Source organism: Nomascus leucogenys, chromosome X, assembly GCF_006542625.1.
Source record: "Nomascus leucogenys isolate Asia chromosome X, Asia_NLE_v1, whole genome shotgun sequence".
NCBI lineage: Eukaryota > Metazoa > Chordata > Mammalia > Primates > Hylobatidae > Nomascus > Nomascus leucogenys.
In genome coordinates this window covers 18,370,386-18,391,694 of record NC_044406.1, presented here as the reverse complement: position 1 = coordinate 18,391,694, position 21,309 = coordinate 18,370,386, and the positions used below count along the sequence as shown (strand labels likewise).

Genomic DNA, 21,309 nt, shown 5'->3' with positions numbered 1-21,309 from the left:
CTCTTGAGTGGTAAGGCAAATGGAAGAATAAGACTTCCTGCTTGTGCCATTCAAACTAAATGCTCTTTTGTGATTTTCAAGCATGGACAGCCTTTTTCCAGGATCTTGGTAGACTCCTATTGGCAAAATCAGAAGGAGTAGCTATGTCTCCAGTGCTCAGACCCAGCATCTCTACTAATTGTCAGCCCCTGAAGGAAAAGAGGTGGATCTGTTTAGTCTTTGTACCTTGCATATAATATTAGTTATGAATTTTGTTAAGCTCAGAACAGTTTTATAGTTTACTATGCCTGAGAGAGGACGCTGGGTCACCAAAGTCTTTCCTTCTCTACCATATCTCTCTCTACTTCTTGGAATTAGATCTTCCAATATTCAAGTTATGCTGAACTGGTCTTGTTAAAAGTTTTGTTCAGCCCAGGATTTTTCTTCATATGGCTTCATGTTTATTTTCTATAGGAGAATTTAATTGAATGATTTTGGGGGAGAAATCCCTTTCATAGTCAAGAGCTTAATGCAGCTTCTTCCAGTAAGTTGGCAAGTAGCTAAGTTTTTAAGATTTAGCAGGGCAGAGATAGGCTCCATCTATGAACCTTTGTGCCACTGCTCCCATCTGTTTTAGATTATTCTAGGAGGATGCTTGGAAATGCAGGCAGACACGAGCAGTGTGTGATATGGGGGAGTGAGGGAGGGAGACTTGGAGAATTGTTTGGGAAGGTTTGGAGAGGATTGGTTCACGACTGACAAAACTGAGGACTGTTTTCCTCTTCCACCCCCAGCAGTAAATTAACAAGGGACCATTTCTCTTACCAACCACATGGGAAACACACAAATATTTGTTGTCCTCTTATGTCTAATTTAATGCTGGACAGTATATGCAGGCTAGGAAGTGTTCTTTTTAAGTAAAGAAAGATTTGTTTGAAGGTATTAACAGGAATAAAGTTAAAAGAGTTTTTGATTCTTAAATAGATATTGATACTTAATATCTTTCCCCCTCATTGGGGTTTGATACATTTCACTATTAATCAGAAGAATAATTTTAGTTCATTAGAGGTTCTGAACATTTTATTTTGTTAGCATGATGAATTTCAAGAATTAATTTCAAATTCTTTTTTTATTTTTTGTAGAGACAGGGTCTCCACTCTGTTGCCCAGGCTGGTCTTGAACTCCTGGCCTCAAGCAGTCCTCCCACCTCAGTCTCCCAAAGTGCTGGGATTTAGGTGTGAGCCACTGTGCCCGCCCTCAAATTCTTTTAACTTAACAGTTTTAAAAATTTGGTTTGATGTAGTTTTGTTTTGTTTTTTTGAGACAGGGTCTCGCTCTGTCATCCAGACTGGAGCATGGTGTCACAATCACAGCTTACTGCAGCCTCTACCTCCAAGACTCAAGCTATCTCCCACCTCAGCCTCCTGAGTAGCTGGGACTACAGGCATGAGCCACCATGCCCAGCTAAGAATAAAAATTAAAAAAATATATATTGATATATAAAATGAGCTAGGAAGCCAGCTTGAGAGAAACATACTTTCTCACCATCATTAACTCTTTCTGTTTTAACATCTATAAGGCCTAGAATCCAGGACAGCTCCAAGTACCAGACAGTTTTTCATCTGTTTTTGGTTTTGTTTTGTTTGAGACAGGGTGTCACTCTGCCACCCAGGCTGGAGCGCAGTGGCGCTCTTTTGTGCTTTTCAAGCATAGAGAACAGTGGCTCGCTGCAACCTCCGCCTCCCAGGTTCAAGCAATTCTCCTGCCTTAGCCTCCTGAGTAGCTGGGATTACAGGTGTCTGCCACCACGCCTGGCTAATTTTTGTATTTTTAGTAGAGATGGGGTTTCACCGTGTTTGTTGGCCAGGCTGGTCTTGAACTCCTGACCTCAGGCGATCAGCTTGAGGAGTTCCGCCTCGGTCTCCCAAAGTGCTGGGATTACAGGCGTGAGCTACCGCACCCAGCCACCCACTCATCTGTTTACTAATAAAGTAAACTTGGAAGATGTAGTTTTAACATTTAATTCCTTTTTTTTTTCCTTCACAGAGCAACTTTAGAGGTGGCAGATGCCAGCCCAATTATAAATCAGGCCTGGTACAGAAGAGCTTGTACATTCAGGCTAAGTATCAGCGTTTACGGTTCACTGGCCCAAGGGGATTTATCACTCATAAATTCAGAGAAAGATTAATGAGAAAAAAGAAGGTTAGTTGAATTAAAATGATTTAAAAATGTTTAGTGACTTTAAAACTCCTAGATTATCTATGTTCATTAGATAAATTGGTTTTTCATTTAATTTTAAGAAACAACATGGGTTTTTAAATGTTCTTGTTGTATGATAGTTGAATAAGATCTTCAGGGGGTAATGGTAATATAGTTGTGAGACTGTAATCTTAAAATGCTTTTAGGCATTATGCCTTGAATATTTTGCATATGTTAGCTGTTTGAACTTTTGACTTTAGAATTTCTGTTGTATGGTTAATCTTTGAAAGGGAAACTCAGGTAAAGGCTTTTAATTGATGTATTTTAGTCTTATACAAAGTGAATTATCTGAGTGCCAAAAATATATTGAATATATACAAAGGGTGCGTAATTGCAAAATACACTAACTCTTTTCCCCATTCATATTTTTTTTGTTGTGGTAAAATATGTATAATATAAAATTTCCCATTTTAACCATTTTTAAGTAGCATTAAGTACATACAGTTCAGCGACACTAATTTCATTCACAGTGCTATGCAATCATCACCATTATATGCTCTTTTGCAATGTATGTTTTTAATTGACAAGTAAAAATTATATATATTTATGGTGTTCAACATGATGTTTTGATATATGTATACATTATGGAATGGCTAAATCAAGCTATTTAAAATACCCATTACCTCACATACTTATTTTTTTGTGTTGAGAACACTTAAAATCTACTCTGTTAGCAATTTTCAAGTGTACAATATATTGTAATTAACTGTAGTCACCATGATGTATAATACATCTTTTGAACGTATTCCTCCTGTGTAACTGAAATTTTGTGTTGATGCTTTGACCAACTTCTTTCCAATCCCTGCAGCTCTGGTAACCACCATTTTACTCTGTAAGTTTGACTTTTTTTTTAGATTCCACGTATAGGTGAGATTATGTGGTATTTGTCTTTGTGTACCCGGCTTATTTCATTTAACATAATATCCTTCAGATTAATCCATGTTGTCATAAATGACAGGATTTCCTTCTTTTTAAGGCTGAATGGTATTCCATTATGTATATATATACATTTTCTTTATCCATTCAGCCGTTGATAGATACTGAGGTTGATTCCATTATGCTAATGCTTAATGTTTTTATTCCTAACTCCCCAAGCTTGTTAATAACTCTTTTTTTACTTTTTTAAGTTTTTAATTTTTTGAGACAGAGTTTTGCTCTTATTCTCCAGGCCAGAGTGCAATGGCACGATCTCAGCTCAGTGCAACCTCCGCCTCCTGGGTTCAAGTGATTCTCCTGCCTCAGCCTCCCAAGTAGCTGGGATTACAGGCGCCTGCCACTACGCCCGACTTATTTTTGTATTTTTAGTAGAGACGGGGTTTGTCCATGTTGGCCAGGCTGGTCTCGAGCTCCTGACCTCAGATAGATCTACCCTCCTCGGCCTCCCAAAGTGCTAGGATTACAGGCGTGAGCTACCATGCCCGGCCGATAACTCTTAATGTTAATAAAAAGTTTCTTTACTTGGTAATTGGAATTGCATACTCTTTTAGTTGTAGATCGATTTTGTTTGAATTAACCATGTTAGTTCTTGAAAATTCAGCATAAGGCCAGGAGTGGTGGCTCACGCCTGTAGTCCCAGCACTTTGGGAGGCCGAGGAGAGAGGATCGTTTGAGCCCAGGAGTTCAAGACCAGCCTGGGCAACATAGCAAGACCCCACCTCTACAAAAAAAATTTTAAAAAATAATAAACTGGGCATGGTGGTATGTGCCTGTAGTCCCAGCTACTTGGAAGGCTGAGGTGGAAGGACCACTTGAGCCTAGGAGGTCAGGGCTGCAGTGAGCCATGATCACGCAACTGCACTCCAGCCTGGGTGACAGAGTGAGACCTATAAAAAAAGAAGAAAGAAAAGAAAGAAAGAAAGAAAATGCAGCATAAATATGCCATAAAATTAACTTCTACAAAATAATTATATTTTAAATGAGAATTGCTGGGCATGGTGGTACATGCCTGTAGTCCCACCTACTTGGGAGGCTGAGACGGGAGGATTGCTTGAGCCCAGGAGTTCAATGCCAGCCTGGGCAACATAGCAAGACCCCCAACTATTAAAAAAAAAAGAACAGGAAGAGAAAAAAACGAAATGAGAACAGTAGCATTATATCAGTAAGTGAGGCATGTTTGTCAATTCGTAGGCTCATTTTTGTTCATAATTTTAGGCTAATATTTTCTTCTGAGAAATGTATGTATCTCTGGTATTGCTATTGAATAGCCCAACTGTGGTTTTATAACTTTTATAATCATAAATGTTTTCTTAAATACTTACACTTATGAAGCCTTTACACTGAGCTTGCTTAATGATTTTAGTAAATCTTAACACTTTTCAAAAGATGGATGAGTAGAATGAAGTTGGCAACTTACTTTTTATGTTTTAGAGTTAAATAGAATATCTTATGTCACACACATACACCCCCAGTTTTAACTGAGTACCTTAGAAGATTTCTAATTTCACCATGTATGTCACTCATGGTTTTAGGAAAGCCATCTCTTTATTTATTTATTTATTTATTTATTTATTTATTTATTTATTTTAGAGATGGAGTTTCACTCTTGTTGCCCAGGCTGGAGTGCAATGGCACCATCTCGGCTCACTGCAACCTCCGCCTCCTGGGTTCCAGTGATTCTCCTGCCTCAGCCTCCTGAGTAGCTGGGATTATAGGCACCTGCCACCACGCCCAGCTAATTTTTGTATTTTTAGTAGAGGCGAGGTTTCACCATGTCGGCCAGGTTGGTCTCGAACTCCTGACCTCATGTGATCCACCAGCCTCGGCCTCCCAAAGTGCTGGCATTACAGATGTAAGCCACCGCGCCCGGCCCCATCTCTTTTTTTAAAAAGTGTCAATGGAATCATTTTCCCATCTCGTATATCTCCCCACCGTCAGGCTGTGCCAGGGCTTAGCTAGAGATGCTGCTTCTCTTCCTGCTTTGTGTGGCAAGTTTCTTTGCAGCAGACCTTTCAGATATTTGTTCCCAGTCACAGATGGCAGCCTGACTGTTTTCAGGGAAGCTAGTCATTGATTTTCACTCAAGGAAAATGGCTGAGGCAGGCCTTCTCTTCAGTTGCAAGGTTGGTTTCTGGTACATGGTGTCTGTTTGTCTTCTGTTAGCTCTGTGCTAAACTTGGAGTTTTAGCTTAACTCTATTTTTGCTCCATCTTTTCCAGTGACTTGGGGCTGCTGGGTGCTTACCTGACTGTCTGCTTCAGCTTATAGTTTCTACATATCATGAATCTTGCTCCATTTTTTTATTCTTTTGTTTGCCTCAGTTTGCCCAATTCCTGCTGACCACCCTATTCTTCCAGACTACATTGCTCACCTGCCCCGCTTCACAGCAAATAGAAATCAGAAATCAGGCCTTCATCATAGGACATAATAAGTATATCCTAGAAGAAGCCACAGCCTGCTATGGGTCTCCAATCTTTAGGCCTAGGCTTTTTGTATCATCTAAAGTGTAGCAGTTATAGTTAGGGTTCAGCGCTGGTCACAGCCTCACCTTCCTGTTGCCCTTCACTGCCCTCTGGCTGCATTAGCAGTGTCTCAACACACTGGATTTTTTTTTAATTAGTGTCTACTATTTTTTCAGTGTCTACTGCCTGTTTTTCTTAGGCCCACCCTTCTGGATGCTGCTTCATATATCTTTCTATTGCAGCCACTTTGACATGGAGTTTTTCAATCTGGCTACTGTCATTGCCTGCAAGCAAGCCAGAGCCAGAATTTTTATAGATTTGTGTTTGAACAAAGCCCAGCTCTACAAGTACAGCATCAACTCAGGTACCTTACTACTAGCACCCTACTGAACAGCTGGGCTCCACTCTCCTAACCTTTAGAGAAAGGAATGAGGCATTGAAGCTGTTCTGTTTGTGCCAGGGTCTGAAGTAAGATAGCTGAGACTAACTTGGCCTTTCAGCTGTCCCAGTAGTAACAAATCCCATTCCATGTGTATAAACTGATGGCTTAGACCTATTAGTCCATTTTATCTCAGGCCTTTGTGCCCTCAAAAAAAGAGTGAAGGCCTGGAGACTCTGGTTTCTTCTAGTGTTGCTTTCCCTTTCCCTTAAATTAGGGACATTTTTGCTCAAGTAGAGTTCCTGGGTGTGAGGTACCATTTATATGACTCTTCATCCCAAGCTTTAGCATCAGAGGGAACTTTGAAGGTTCTTCCTTAGAGAGAAATCTTAGTCTGAGCAGCATCTCTGCACTGTTTTGGCTTTTTGCCCTGCTAGAGAGTTCATTCTTTTAGCAGTTATTAGACCACCACCTAGACTCACTAAGGTTGCATCATTAATTAATCTAAATGTCCTGGAACCTTCTTGAGCCTGAAATTGGATATGAATCTACTTATTCCCATATGCCTTAAAATCCACCAGGAATATTTAGACAGATCTTGTCTGGACTCCTCACTGCCCTGCCATATTGAAATGCTGGAGTGATCACTCATGGCTGGGAGGTCTTGCATTTCCTCATCTGTAGTACAGTCTGGTGATTGTGCCATCCTATGCCATGCACTTCCTGTCTCCAACAAAAAACAGCTTTGGGGAGTGGTGGTGGTGGTGGTGGGGATCCTAGATGTGCTCCTAATACATCCTCTGCTTCCACTTACCGGAATGATAGTGGCTTCCCTAAAACTGCATTGGCTCCCCAGCTGCCTACAAAGTAGTCAGATTCCCAAGCAGTAGTAGAAAAGTACAGAACGGAAATTCTTCCTCATTCATGATGTACTTGTCATATTCCATTGTGGCACCCTAAGTCCCTTTTACTGTGTTTATTTTCTCTTGGATTCTGTGCTTAGGCTGGAAGATGAAGGGGTGGGAGGAATGTCTGTTACTACCTGGAATAAGGCTTGTCTTTAATCCACTAGGATTCAGAATTACCCCCAGGAAGCATCCTGCGCTCATCATAGAAAGTTTTCAGAAACTTTTGAGAGTCTGATTATATACTAGATTGGAACAAAGAAGCTAGTAAGAATTAATGAAGTCACCTCTGGGAACATTGCCTCTGAAAAACTAAGTAATTGCACATTTGGTCAGGAAGGCAAGGAATTCCAAGGCAGCGGAGATCCAAGGAGCATTCTCCAGCAGTCCTCAGGTGCTGTGGTGCTTACCAGAGCTCTGCCCAGGGATAAAAAAGGAAGAGAGAAGAGGGCATAATGACAGTGCAGGAAGGAAGTTAGAGACTGGGATTCGTGGTTTTAGGGGTTGAAAGAAACCTTGAAAGTCATGGAGTACGAAAATAGAACAGGAACCAAGATCAGCTGAATCAACAGAAATCTAGTATACACTTGCCAGGTCCCTTGAGCTGAAGTGTGCCAGGGTGCAAAGGAAGTGTTGCATAAGGGCATCATCACTTTCAAGCACTTAGGATCTGGAGGCTTCAGTTTCACTACCTACCTCTCTGCCTTCTCTGTCTTACTTGGTTTTCTCTTCCTCCGTGCATTCTTTTAAAATGTAAGCATTTCCTAGTGTGATGTGATATTATTCTCTTTTCTTAATCCTCCTTCTTGTTTTGATTGCCCTTACCTCCTCCCATATTTCAGCCATCACCTCTGTTGATGTCTTCAACCCTGACTACTCTCCAGACCTCCAGATTGTCAGCTGCCTCCCAGATACCCTCACATGGATGTCCTAAAAGCACCTCAAATTTAGCATGTTTAAAATCAAACTTGCAGCTGGGCGCGGTGGCTCACGCCTGTAATCCCAGCACTTTGGGAGGCCGAGGCAGGCGGATCACCTGAGCTCAGGAGTTCGAGACCAGCCTGGCCAACATGGTGAAACCCCATCTCTACTTAAAAAAAAAAAAAAAAAAAAAAATAGCCGGGCGTGGTGGTGCACACTCGTAATCCCAGCTTCTCAGGAGGCTGAGGCATGAGATTTGCTTGAACCCAGGAGGCGGAGGTAGCAGTGAGACGAGATCACATCACAGGACTCCAGCCTGGGTGAAAGAGCGAAATTCCGTCTCAAAAAAAAAAAAATTAAAAGAAAATCAAACTTGCATTGAAACATGCTACAGCATGAAAGACCCTTAAAAATATGATGCTAAGTGACAGAAGCCAGACACAAAAGACCACATATTGTATGATTCGGTTTATATGAAATGTCCAAAATGGGCAAATCTATAGGGACATAAAGTAAATTAGTGGTTGCCAGTGACTCGGGGGTGAGGGGAAAATTGAGAGCAGGTATGGGTTATTGCTAATGGGTATGGGATTTCTTTTTAGGGGGAGAAAAATATTCTAAAGCTGATTGTGGTGATTGATGGTTGCACAACTCTGTGAATGTACTAAAAAGCTACTGAATTATACATTTGAAATGGGTGAACTGTGTAGTCTATGGATTACATCTCAGTAAAGCTGTTAAAAATTATATCAGACTTGCTGTCCTCCCCTAACCACTCGTTTTCCCCCAGGTCCCCTAGCTCTCAAAGCTAGCCAAGCCAAGCTAGAAATGTGTCCTACTAATTCTCCCAGTTCTCTTTCCAACTTTAATGGTTTCAAGTCTTCTCATTTCCATCACTCATTCATTACTACATTTGATTCACCCATTTTAATGGCTGCAAATTATTCAACTCTATGGATGTATTAATTATTTCAGTGCTCTTCACCCTTTTTGCTCCATACTGTAAAGTTTTGAAAAGTTATCTACCTTCTTGCACATTGGTAGGTTATCTAACATTTTTATCATAAATTATTGTATAGGATACAATTTCTGGCATATTATAAACACTGACAGTCTTAAAACTGTTGCATTATATTTTTAAATCTCTTTGGAGGAACCTACATACCACAGGAATTCGATAACTAATACCGTCAATTTTTTTTAATACACAAATTCTTTTAACAGTGAGAAATTTTACATTTTTCCTTTTTGCCTTGAATTTGGACTTCATTCCACTTTCTCCATATAATTTTTTTTTTTTTTTTGAGATGGAGTCTCTGTCACCCAGGCTGGAGTGCAATGGCGCGATCTCGGCTTACTGCAACCTCCACCTCCTGGGTTCAAGCAGTTCTCCTGCTTCAGCCTCCCAAGTACCTGGGACAATAGGCGCATGCCACAATGCCCAGCTAAGTTTTTATATTTTTTGGTAGAGATGGGGTTTCACCATGTTGGCCAGGCTGGTCTCGAACCCCTGACCTCAAGTGATCTGCCCACCTCAGCCTCCCAAAGTGCTGGGATTACAGGCATGAGCCACTGCGCCTGGCCCCTCCATAGAATTTTATCTTTAAAAGTATTTTGTTGATCACCAAATCTATTTGGTGCATAATGTTATTAGATTTCTGTGACTATTAAGTGTTAAATATTTCCTCTGGATTGAGTTAATATTACAGTTGAAGTATTGATGAAACAAAAGAAGTTTTATTGCAAATGCATTTTTTCAATTAGTTTAGGTATTCATAGATACTGTTGCTAGTAGAATAATATAGTATTCAAGTATTCTATTTTTTCTTTTTATAGATATAAGTGCTGAGAAACCCTATTTATATGATTATATAGATGGAAATGAAGGGACTTCTATTTATAGGAATGCCACTCAGTTCTTTGGACTCACTCTGAATTTTAGGCCAAACAAATCACGTACTGATCTATTATCAAAAAGTATTTTGAAGGTTCTATCACCGATAGCTTGATTTTGTCCTCCAATTTTATTAAACAAAGGCAAAGAATTGGGAACCATCTGACTTGCAGAAGTATGCTATTTATTGCTAGTTGTTAAAGTTGGTTCCCTTTCTTGACACCAAACCAGTGTTTCAAATTACCCCTTTCCTGGAGGTCTGCAGGTGATAACACAATAGTAAGATTCAAAGTGAGAAGAAGGTGTATCTTTCTCATGTAAGGTGGGAGGTGGGGAACCAGCCTCAACCAATTGTGCAGGCAAGATATTTTTAGAATGTGAACATTGGGAATTTAATGATCTAGAAATTAGTTCCCTAAAACTATCTATACTCACATATTCCTTGAAAAGTCTTCATATACTCCTAAGGGTACACATACCCCTGTTCAACCTTTGCTGACTTACTTAACCAGGCCTCTGGTGATGACTTTGGGATAGCGTCCAGGTTTCTGTTATTTTCAGTAGTACCACCTGGCCACATGGACATTTTGGTACCTTTCCATATTGCCCCTTTTACTGATTTATAGTTTCACCAGCAGTACATGAAAGGCCTGTTTACCTACACCCTAGTTGGCACTATACATGATCAGTCTTTGTTTTCAGTTGTCAGCCTAATAACAGAAAGTAGTTCTCATTTGCCTTTCTTTGATTATTACTGGTGCAAGCATCTTTTTTATGTGTCCATTGACCACTTGTATTTCTTTCCTCAGTTTCCTGATTTCTGTACTTTGCCAGTACTTTGGGGGTGGTACTTTTTCTTACTGATTTGTAAGAGCTCTTGATCTACTGAGGGTATTAACCTGTCGTACATTTTGCTGGTGTTTGTCGGCTGTTTATACTGGATTTTACGTTACAGAACTTTTAGATGTTCATGAATCTGTCCAGTTTGTCCCATATGACTTCTAGATTTCATCTCATGCTTATAAAAATTCTTTACTGTGTTTCTTTTAAGTGGTTTTATGGTTAACTTTTTTTTTTTTTTTTGAGACTAAGTCTCGCTCTTGTACCCAGGCTGGAGTGCAGTGGTGCAATCTCGGCTCACTGCAACCTCCACCTCCCAGATTCAAGTGATTCTCCTACCTCAGCCTCCAGAGTAGCTGGGCCTACAGGCATGCGCTACCACGCCCAGCTAATTTTTGTATTTTTAGTAGAGACAGGGTTTCACCATGTTGGCCAGGCTGGTCTCGAACTCCTGACCCCAGGTGATTCGCCCACCTCAGCCTCCAAAGGGCTAGGATTACAGGTGTGAGCCACCATGCCCAGCCTATGGTTAACTTTTAAACATATTAATATTTAATCCATTTAGAATTTATTTTATTATTCATTTTATTATTTTTATTATTTATTTATTTATTTTGAGATGGAGTTTCGCTCTGTTGCCCAGGCTGGAGTGTAATGGCACGATCTCGGATCACTGCACCCTCCACCTCCCAGATTCAAGTGATTCTCCTGCTTCAGCCTCCTCAGTAGCTGGGATTACAGGCACCCACTACCATGTCCAGCTAATTTTTTTATTTTTAGTAGAGGTGGGGTTTCACCATGTTGGCCAGGCTGGTCTCAAACTCCTGACCTCAGGTGATCTGCCTGTCTTGACCTCCCAAAGTTCTGGGATTTATTAGGCATGAGCTACCACGCCTGGCCTATTTTTTATTTTTTTGAGGCGGAGTCTCACTCTGGCGCCCAGGCTGGAGTGCAGTGGCATGACCTCAGCTCACTGCGGCCTCCGCCTCCCGAGTTCAAGTGATCCTCCTATCTCAGCCTCCCAAGTAGCTGGGACTACAGGCATGCGCCATCCTCCTGGCTAATTTTTGTATTTTTGGTGGAGACAGGGTTTCACCATGTTGGCCAGGCTGGTCTTGAACTCCTGACATCAAGTGATCTGCCTGCCTTGGCCTCTAGAATTTATTTTATTTTTATGATATAATGTAAAGTCAGGATCTAACTTTTTTCCCCAATGGATAGTTTTTTAACACTGTTTATTGAAAATTTGTCCTTTCCCTGCTAATTGAAAATGCTGCTTTTGCTATATTCTGCATTCTTATGTATCCCTGATCTGTTTTTGGAAGCTTTGCAGTTTTCTAGCTTGTTTCCTTGCTTCTTGTGATATTCTAATTTAGTCTCTTTGATCACAGTCATTTTCCTGAAACACAGATCGTATCATACCCCTCTTGCACAAACACCTTCCAAGTATTTTATTGCCTACAAGAAAAGAGACAAAACTTGTTATCCAGGTCTAACCCTAAGCTATCTTACTAGCTGCATTTCCACATGGACTCTCTGCTTTTTGGAGCATACTGTATTTTCATGTATTTGTACCTTTGTTCCTACTGTTCTCTTAGCTAGAAATAGCCTCCTGAGCTCCATTCTTTTCTTATTAAACCTACTTTCCTTTTAAGACCCACTGTAAAGCATATCAAAGCCCCCACTTTAACTTGTGTTTCATTTGGTCTCTAATTATTGTCATTTGCCTTCGTATTTCCCCAAATAGATTATCAAATTCTTGAGGGTGCCTCGTTAAGCATTTTTTTTTTTTTTTTTTAGACAGGGTCTCACTCTGTCACCCAGGCTGGAGTGCAATGGTGTGATCACAGCTCACTGCAGCCTCCACCTCCCAGGCTTAAGTGATCCGCCCACCTCAGCCTCCCAAGTAGCTGGGACTACAGATGTGTGCCACCACACCTGGCTAATTTTTGTATTTTCTTGTAGATACAGGGTCTCGGCATGTTGGCCAGGCTGGTCTCGAACTCGTGGGCTCAAGCGATCCAACCTCCTCGGCCTCCCAAAGTGCTGGGATTACAGGTGTGAGCCACTGCATCTGGCCTCATTAGTCTTTTATCTTATGTTATTACCTTTCATATAGTCAGTCTTCAGAAAATGCTATTGAATGGAGTTGAATTTATTCATACACACACACACACACACACACACACACATCCATCCATATGCTCTAAAATGTTAGTGAACAAAAACCACTGTGTCAGGGGTCCCTAAGACCACCCCCAGGTTTTGCCAGGACTCAGACGACTTAGCATATAGTCGTTCTCATGAAAGAATAGAGAGCAAAATCAGCAAAAGGAAAAGGCATATGGGGCGAAGTCCAGAGGAAACCAGGTGCAAGTTTCCAAGGGTTCTCTCCCAGTGGAGTCTCACAGAACATACTTAATTTCCTCATCAACGAGTTGTGACAACACATGTGATACATTACCACCCTGGGAAGTTTGCTAGAGACTCAGTACCGAGAGTTTCTACTGGGGGCTGATCATTTAGGCATCCCTGGCCAAGCACATACCCAAATTCCAGACTGCCAGGAGGAAAGGGAATGCTCAGCATAAACCATGTTATTTACACAAACAGTTTCAGCACCCATCAGTTAATGGTGGGAACCCTCTTGAAATCTAAGTTCCCAGATGCTGGCCAAGGGCCATTTTGTAAGCAGGCCTTTCCAAGGACAGCAGTCAGATCTGCTATGTTAACCCTTTTCTGTACAACGTTTTTTTTTTTTTTGAGACGAAGTCTCGCTCTGTCACCCAGGCTGGAGTGCAGTGGCGCCATCTCAGCTCACTGCAACCTCCGCCTCCCAGGCTCAAGCAATTCTCCTGTCTCAGCCTCCTGAGTAGCTGGGATTACAGGTATGCACCACTACACCCAGCTAATTTTTGTATTTTTAGTAGAAATACGGTTTCACCATGTTGTCCAGGCTGGCCTCAAACTCCTGGCCTCAAGTGATCCGCCCACCACAGCCTCCCAAAGTGCTGGGATTACAGGTGTGAGCCACCACGCCTGGCCAACGCAACCATATTTTTGTTTTGTTTTTGAGATGGAGTTTCACTGTTATTGCCCAGGCTGGAGTGCAATGGCACGATCTCGGCTCACTGCAACCTCCGCCTCCCAGGTTCAAGTGATTCTCCTGCCTCAGCCTCCCAAGTAGCTGGGATTACAGATACCCACTACAACGCTCAGCTAATTTTTTTGTATTTTTAGTAGAGGCGGGGTTTCACCATGTTGGCCAGGCTGGTTGCAAACAATCATATTTTTTAAGAGCTTAACTTCACAGATGGATAATGCCTAAAGGGAAGAGAAAATCAATATGGTAGGAATGGTCAGGAGATATATGCTAAGTACTTTCATTGATACAATCTTCTCAGAGGAGGTAGATTATAAGCTGAGGCCTGGAGAAGAGCAAGACATAGAAAGGGCTAAAGCCAAAGACCCATGTTTGGCAGGAGGATGTGAGGTTGGGAAGAAATGGAGGTGTGCAAATTATAGAGGGCCCCAAAAGCTGGGCAGGAGGATATTTAGGGTTTGATGTGGTGGCACTAGAACATCTTCCTAGACTGAGGAGAAAGTGGTACTTTAGGATGGCTGTGTAGTTAGCAGTGGGTGGAGAGGTTCTGGGGAGAAGAAATGAGGTGCGGGAAGACCAGCAAGGGAACATGTGTGGTGACCCAGATGACATGTTATGAAAACCTAGATAAGAAGTGCTCGTATATCTAGTTCACCATTCTGCTTAAAATGGGCTTTTATGGCCAGGTGCAGTGGCTCACGCCTGTAATCCCAGCATTTTGGGAGGCTGTGGTGGGTGGATCACTTGAGGCCAGGATTCAAGACCAGCCTGGGCAACATGGTAAAACCTCGTCTCTACAAAAGATACAAAAATTAGCTGAGCGTGGTAGCATGTGCCTGTAGTCCCAGCTACTCAGAAGGCTGAGGCAGGAGAATCGCTTGAACCCAGGAGGCAGAGGTTGCAGTGAGCCGAGATCGCACCACTGCACTCCAGCCTGGGCAACAGATGGAGACTCCATCTCAAAAAAAAAAAAAAAAAAAAAAAAAGGCCGGATTGGGGGGCTTTTAAATCATTGGAAGGGTGGAGGGATCAAGTGGAGATGGGTTATGAAAGAAGCTATGTCAAGGGTGAATGTAACTCAAAATAATCACACATTTAACAAGATATTTCTACTGAATCTTATTTTAGAATTATTGTAGTTAGAATTTCCTTTTAAAGTTGTAAGTAGGTAACATATTTTATTTGAAGATAAATTTATATGATGTTTATATTATATAATGAGTAAAGAACTAAGATACAATGAAGTCTACCTCTATTTAAAGGAATGATGTTGACAAATATATATGTGCATGTATTTTGAAGATTTCATTAACCAAAATAGAAGAATAAGAATTTTCTATCAGCACTGTTTTTGTTTGGAATTAAACATTTCCATACTAATATAAATGCCAAAAAATAAATCAACTTTTACATTTCTTTCAGTTTTAATAGTGTAAGATCCTAGTGAAAGGTAAGGATATGTATATTAATAAATTTTTATTTTTTAATGTCCCTAAAAAAATGTGCCATTCTACCATGTTTACTCCGTTATTACTTGCATGGTCTTATGTCCAGTTTGTGGTTAGTAATTGAATATTGTGCATAGTATCACAATATAGAATCCACATTCATTATTCTCTAATCATAGTCTTATTGTTCTTGTAAATTCTTCTTCCTGTATTTATTGAAGCCTTACACCTTTTTATACTGTAGTTAGCCATCCAAAAGTAAGAAGGCATTTCCCCCTCTAATAACTTTCTCTGCAGTTATCAGTCAGTTAAAAGAGCCCATGTAGTTTTAGAATTAGAGATATAGGATGAAAAAGATAAAATACTAATTTGAGGTGTGTGTGTGTAGTGTCAGGCTCCGTAATTGAGAGCCAAAGGTTTAAGAGTCTTGATTTTATGCCAGGGATGCCTTCACTGAAACTCACCCAAATAGCAGAAGACTGTTTTCATCAATTTACTAATACCAGTGTTATCTAGCGCCATATGTTTTCTTTGTCCTATTGATTTATCATGCGATATTGCTTTGATGTGTTCTGTTGTTACTTTGCGCCTTTGGGGTTCCACATGCCTTCGTGGGAATCTCGGGGTGCAAGTAACACTGTATAAACGAAAATACTTTGAAAAATGCAGTGTAAACAAAACTAGCTCAGATGTTTGACACTTTGTTTGAAGCCTTTATTTCTGTTGTTTTCTCTCAATAGGAATATACAGATGTTGCCACAGGAATCTAATCTGAAATCGTACAAATGGAAATGGCGCTACAGGAGGCTGTTTGGGAGCATCTCTCTCTCTTTGTCAGGAGTTAGAAGTGACACTAAGGCACTAATACTGTAACTTCTTGATAAAATAACTTTATTTTTTAGTAGTAGAATGCTGCAACTTTTTTACACCTAACAATTGCTTTTAAATTACAGTATTCAATTTAAAAGTTGTATTAACTACAGTTTCCTTGCAAAAAGTCTCAAAAGAATCACTTGAAGGGCATTATTTGTTGATGCATTTTTCTCTGAGCATGGTTTCATAGAGAGAACTTCACCAAGTAATATTCAGATGTTTATATGTTGAAAGTTTTGCTTACGTAATAAAAACAAAAACAAGTATCTGAATTGTATAGTGTCTGTACATGAAAGAACTTTAAACAGTGGCCTTATGGTAGAAAATTTTATACCGGATTTTTCTTTTTCTGATGACATTTTGGCTTATAACTCGAAGTTTTCTTAAGTTTCTGAAGATCAAGGCCTATATAATTCATACATTTCATATTATAAGAAGGCAAGAGACAAGGTGCTTCAAATATTCCATCAGGTAGTTGTGAGTGCACTGAATTTTTAGTAATATGTTCATTCAGTTTTTTTCCACAACTATTTGCTCTTTTCCAATTTCAAAATGCTATTGTGGAAAATATGTAAAGATTTTGTAATCTATAGTCCATCTTATTTTTCCCTCAGGGCAAGCTTGTGCATATCATATTTTTAAAGGCTTTTTAAAAATCTGACAGACAAAATCTCATATTTGAAAATTGTACTTTACTACTACAGCATTACACATTTTGCAAGCACATCTTATAGAGTGTTTACTTTTAGTTCAGTTGATACGTATTGCATACCTACTATGTGTAAGAGCAAATGGATGGGATTTTAAATGACATTTTTAGGCCCCAATACCTTATTTCTTTATGTTTTCTGTGTTCTGCTTAACAGTACATATACGTTCCCAATTACATTTTTGTGAAATGTTTATTTGTAATAAAATAAAATATTGTTGCTCTTTCTGCTTAAAGAAGTTACTTGCCAGTTTGTGAGAGCATTATTTTAATTTTGCATGAGACTTATAGTCTTGGATAGCACCTCTGTTTAAACAGTGTTTAAAGCACTGTTCTGTGCTTACAAAGACAGAGCTTTCAAAATTAAAATGTGAAGGTTGATAAGAACTTGGCTTTTCATGACTGGATGTGAAAAATCTTAGTACATTCAGTTTTGTTTTCCATATCTTTAAAAGATAGGGCAGCCTTTTCCTTAAGTGAGTTCATGATAAGGGCGGCAAGTGCACTTGATTCATTGCTAAGCAGGTAATAAATTTAGGTAGATGGCCTGTCTTGAACTGTGTACAATCTCTATAGATCAGGTTTTCCAAACATATTTAGCATTCCACTTATGGTAAGAAAGAAATGCATGCACACGGGTAGTATGGCAACTTTATATTGTGTTAGGTACTTATAAAATCTGTCTTAAATTTTAAAATAATTGATTTCATTTACTCCCATATTCTAGGGGACAGTAATGAGCTTTGAATATTTAATCATTTGATTGACAACTATGTATTGCACAGATACTGTACTAAAATTACAGCAATGAACAAGAAGACAAGACACATGGACCCTGCCTTTATGGTACGAAGAGTCTAATAGGAAAAACGGACCTTAAACAGAAATGTAACTTGGTAAATGGCCTTCATAGCTCGATTTTTATTTATTGTAACACATAAAGGTAAGATGGCTGATTTACTATTATTCATTCCACAACTGATTCCCTATTTGGATATTCTTTTGGCACTGTCTCAAAATGCAAAGCGTGTTATCTGCAAAATACCTATGCAGAAAACATTGTGTGTATAAGATCGAAAGCCTAAAAGGAAAAACCAACTTGATAATTTAGAGTACAAAATAAGGACAGGGACCATGTCTGTCTTGTCCACCATAGTATCCCCAGCACCCAGCTCCCTATTTGACATGTGGTAAGAGTTCATTAAATATTAGTTGAATAATGAATGAATAAATAGGGAATAATGGAATATGTTTATTAGGAACTATGTGTGTAATTTTTATATGGAGGTTGAACAAAAGGTTATCCATAGCATTTTTTATTGACTGGAAAGAATTTGAATTATTGAATGCTTAAGACTTGAGAAGCGAAGTTTTTTTTTCTGTTTTTTTTGATAAGTCCCCTACCATTGCCTCCTCACCTTCCTCCCCTACGTGCTAGGCCCTTCGCTGGTACTGGGAAGACAAAGATACTAAGACACAGTCCCTGCTGTGAGGAAGCTCATGCACTACTGAAGAAGAGATTCACAAAAACAAAGAATCACAATGTAGAGTAAGTACTTTAGTGGACATATATACAAAAGGTTGAGAGGAAAGTTGTTGACATTTCTGATTCAGCATCCCCTCGTCATGTTTCTTTCCTATTGGTTTCACCAACCTCAGAAGGCACTATTCTGTTGGTGGTTTTACTGGTTTTAAAAATTGATGCATTGGGGGAAACTGGGTAAATTGTACGCGGAATCTCTCTGTATTATTTCTTTTATAGCTGCATGTGAATCTAGAGTTACTTCAACATAAATTTCAATTTGAAGAATTGCCCATAGTCTTATCACAGAGAACACTATTATAAATATTTTGGATGATACATTTTCATTTTTTTCTATTGGAAAAAAACTCGCTACATTTGTGTGTAACAATTTATGTAGATGTATACCATGTACCACATTTTACCTAATAAATCCTACATTTTTGAATAGTTTTTTTTTTAAAAAAAGATGGGGATACTTCCAGGCAGAAGCAAGAAAAGTAAAGCTGGATGAGAAACTCTTATCATCTTTATTACCCAGCAAATTCAGTAACCACCAGGCACAAATTCACCAGGAACAACCAAGCAAGGAAGGAAAGAGAAGAAGCTGATGCAACAAGGTGTGGTATGACTTCATCCCTCGCCCATCCCCATAAGTAGCACTGAGTAAAACAATGGAGATGACAAAAATATTGGTAACAGTGGGCCCCAGTATGGACAAAGGCACTGACGAGGTGACCAGGCCACGTGGAGGAGAGTCAAGGAAAACTCTTGGGACAACGAAGTCTTTGCTACCATCTCAAGACCTCAGCAGAAGGGTAAGATTCACTAGGACTAGGCATTTCCCAGGTCTCAGAGCAGCCTGGGAAAGCCAAATCCTGCAGAAGTCAGAGACACCTTTGACTGTGTCTAGTGAGTTCTGGTTCTGGACATTTAGTGGGAACCTAGAAGAGAGGGGATACCAGGTTCCCCAACAGAGTTCCATCAAATAGGATGATTATGAGCTCTGAGTCCATTAAAATACAGAATGAACATTTAAGAACTGAGGAATCATAGATGTAGAATAGTATGTAAATGTTATAAATCTTGACAAAGAAAAATTAATGTACATTGACAAATTCAGACATGGAAGAGGTAAAGTGGGATAAAGACTAAGAACTAACTGTCTCATCATTCATGGCCAGGTGTCATGTCACGTCATGTCTTAAAATTATGGGGAAAAACTCTAGTGACCAACCTTAAGTTTTTCCACAATCTTTTTTTTTTTTTTCTTGACCTTAATACAGTGGTTCTCAAAGTGTGGTCCCAGACCAGCAATATCAGCATCACCTGAGAACTTGTTAAAAATGCAGATTCTTGGCCCCACCCCAGACCTCCTGAATCAGAAACCCTGGGGGTGGGGCCAAGCAATCTGTGATTTAACAAGTCCTCCAGGGGATTCTGGCACATACTTGAGTTTGAGAATAACTGGCTTACTTATCCCTTTTAGGAACCAATGAAGAAACATTTATCTGAAGTTCAGCAGCCCCTTCAATTTAATTCCTAATTTTTTTTCTATTGCATTCAAATAAAGTTAAATCTAAAACTTATTAGCTGGCCGGGCACGGTGGCTCACGCCTATAATCCCAGCACTTTGGGAGGCCAAGGCGAGTGGATCACTTGAGGTCAGGAGTTTGAGGCCAGCCTGGCCAATATGGTGAAACCCCATCTCTACTAAAAATATAAAAATTAGCCGGGTGCAGTAGCATGCACCTGTAATCCCAGCTACTTGGGAGGCTAGGCAGGAGAATCGCTTAAACCCGGGAGGTGAAGGTTGCAGTGAGCCAAGGCCACGCCATTGCACTCCAGCCTGGGTGACAGAGCGAGACTCCATCTCAAAAAAGAAAATAAATAAAACTTGTTAGAATAAAAAGTTTAGGGATTCCCACCGTCAATCCTGTCTGTACATATGAGTGAATTGAGAGGTCTGGAAACATACCCACCCACTGTTAACACTGTTGATTTTTTTAAATGGTGGGATTATGAGTGACTGTACTCTTCTGTATCTATCAAATATAATGAATGTTGTATCATTTTTATAAAATAAAGTCTTTCTTTTTTAAAACAGTGGTAAGAACATTTCATCCTATCCATTATATATCTGCTACCAAAATCCAGGTAAACAAGCTTTTATGTTATAGGCTGGCTACTTCACTATAGTCCATTGGGGTTTTACTCCCGGCCATTCCTCCCACATCATAAAAAGTAGGTAGGCTTATTTTAAGTATGTATTGTGTTGAGTTTTAAGTACAAATTATTGATTTATAATATTTAACAATAATATATAAAAAATTAAGTTTGGCCAGGCGCGGTGTAATGCCAACACTTAAGGAGGCTGAGGTGGGTAGATTGTTTGAGCTCAGGAGTTTGAGACCAGCCTGGGCAACATGGTGAAACTCCATCTCTACAAAAAATACAAATATTAGCTGGGTGTAGGGGCATGCACCTTTAGTCCCACCTATTTGGGAGGCTGAGGTGGGAGGATCACTTGAGCCTGGGAGATCGAGGCTGCAGTGAGCTGTGACAGCCTGGGTGACAGAGTGAAACCCTATCTCAAAAAAAAAAAATTTTACTGCTTTTCTTTTTAAAAAGAAAAACAACTTTTTTTTCCTGATCAAAAGTTGTTAAAAGACAACAGGCCCAAAATGGTGTCACTCATGCTAAGGTTCCATATCACCAAACAGAAACCTAAGTTGTTTACTTGGAAGATGTGACCTTCCAACAAATCAGAAGAGACAGTAGGCAAATTCCATTAAGCCAGCAAGATTTCACTTATATCCCTGTAAGGAAAGTAACCTTGAAATGGCCAATTCTCTATTTGTTCCTTGTTCCTGCTTTCCTCCACTTTTTTCTGCCTATAAAACTCACCCACTTTGTTTAGCTCATTGGAGCTCCTTTCTGATTTGTAGATTGGATGCTGCCTGGTTCATGAATCACTAATAAAAGCCAATCAGATCTTTGAAACTCAGTATGTTGAATTTTTGTCCTTGACAAAGTAGATAGAATAGTATGTAAAAGGGAGAAAAATTTGTCTATAATC

At 39.8% G+C, this 21,309-nt stretch overlaps 1 protein-coding gene across 3 annotated transcripts in view; it reads left to right on the top strand.

The window, feature by feature from the left end:
* The window catches only part of BCLAF3 (BCLAF1 and THRAP3 family member 3), a 75,272-nt gene extending 56,594 nt beyond the window's left edge, over positions 1-18,678 (top strand). For all 3 annotated transcript variants that reach the window (XM_030807268.1, XM_030807269.1, XM_003261132.3), the window contains 2 exons: positions 2,026-2,181; positions 15,867-18,678. In XM_030807268.1, the coding sequence (XP_030663128.1) occupies positions 2,026-2,181; positions 15,867-15,896 (186 nt within the window). In that variant the 3' untranslated portion in view covers positions 15,897-18,678. The remainder of the gene's footprint in view (positions 1-2,025; positions 2,182-15,866) is intronic.
* The last annotated feature ends 2,631 nt before the right edge of the window (positions 18,679-21,309 follow it).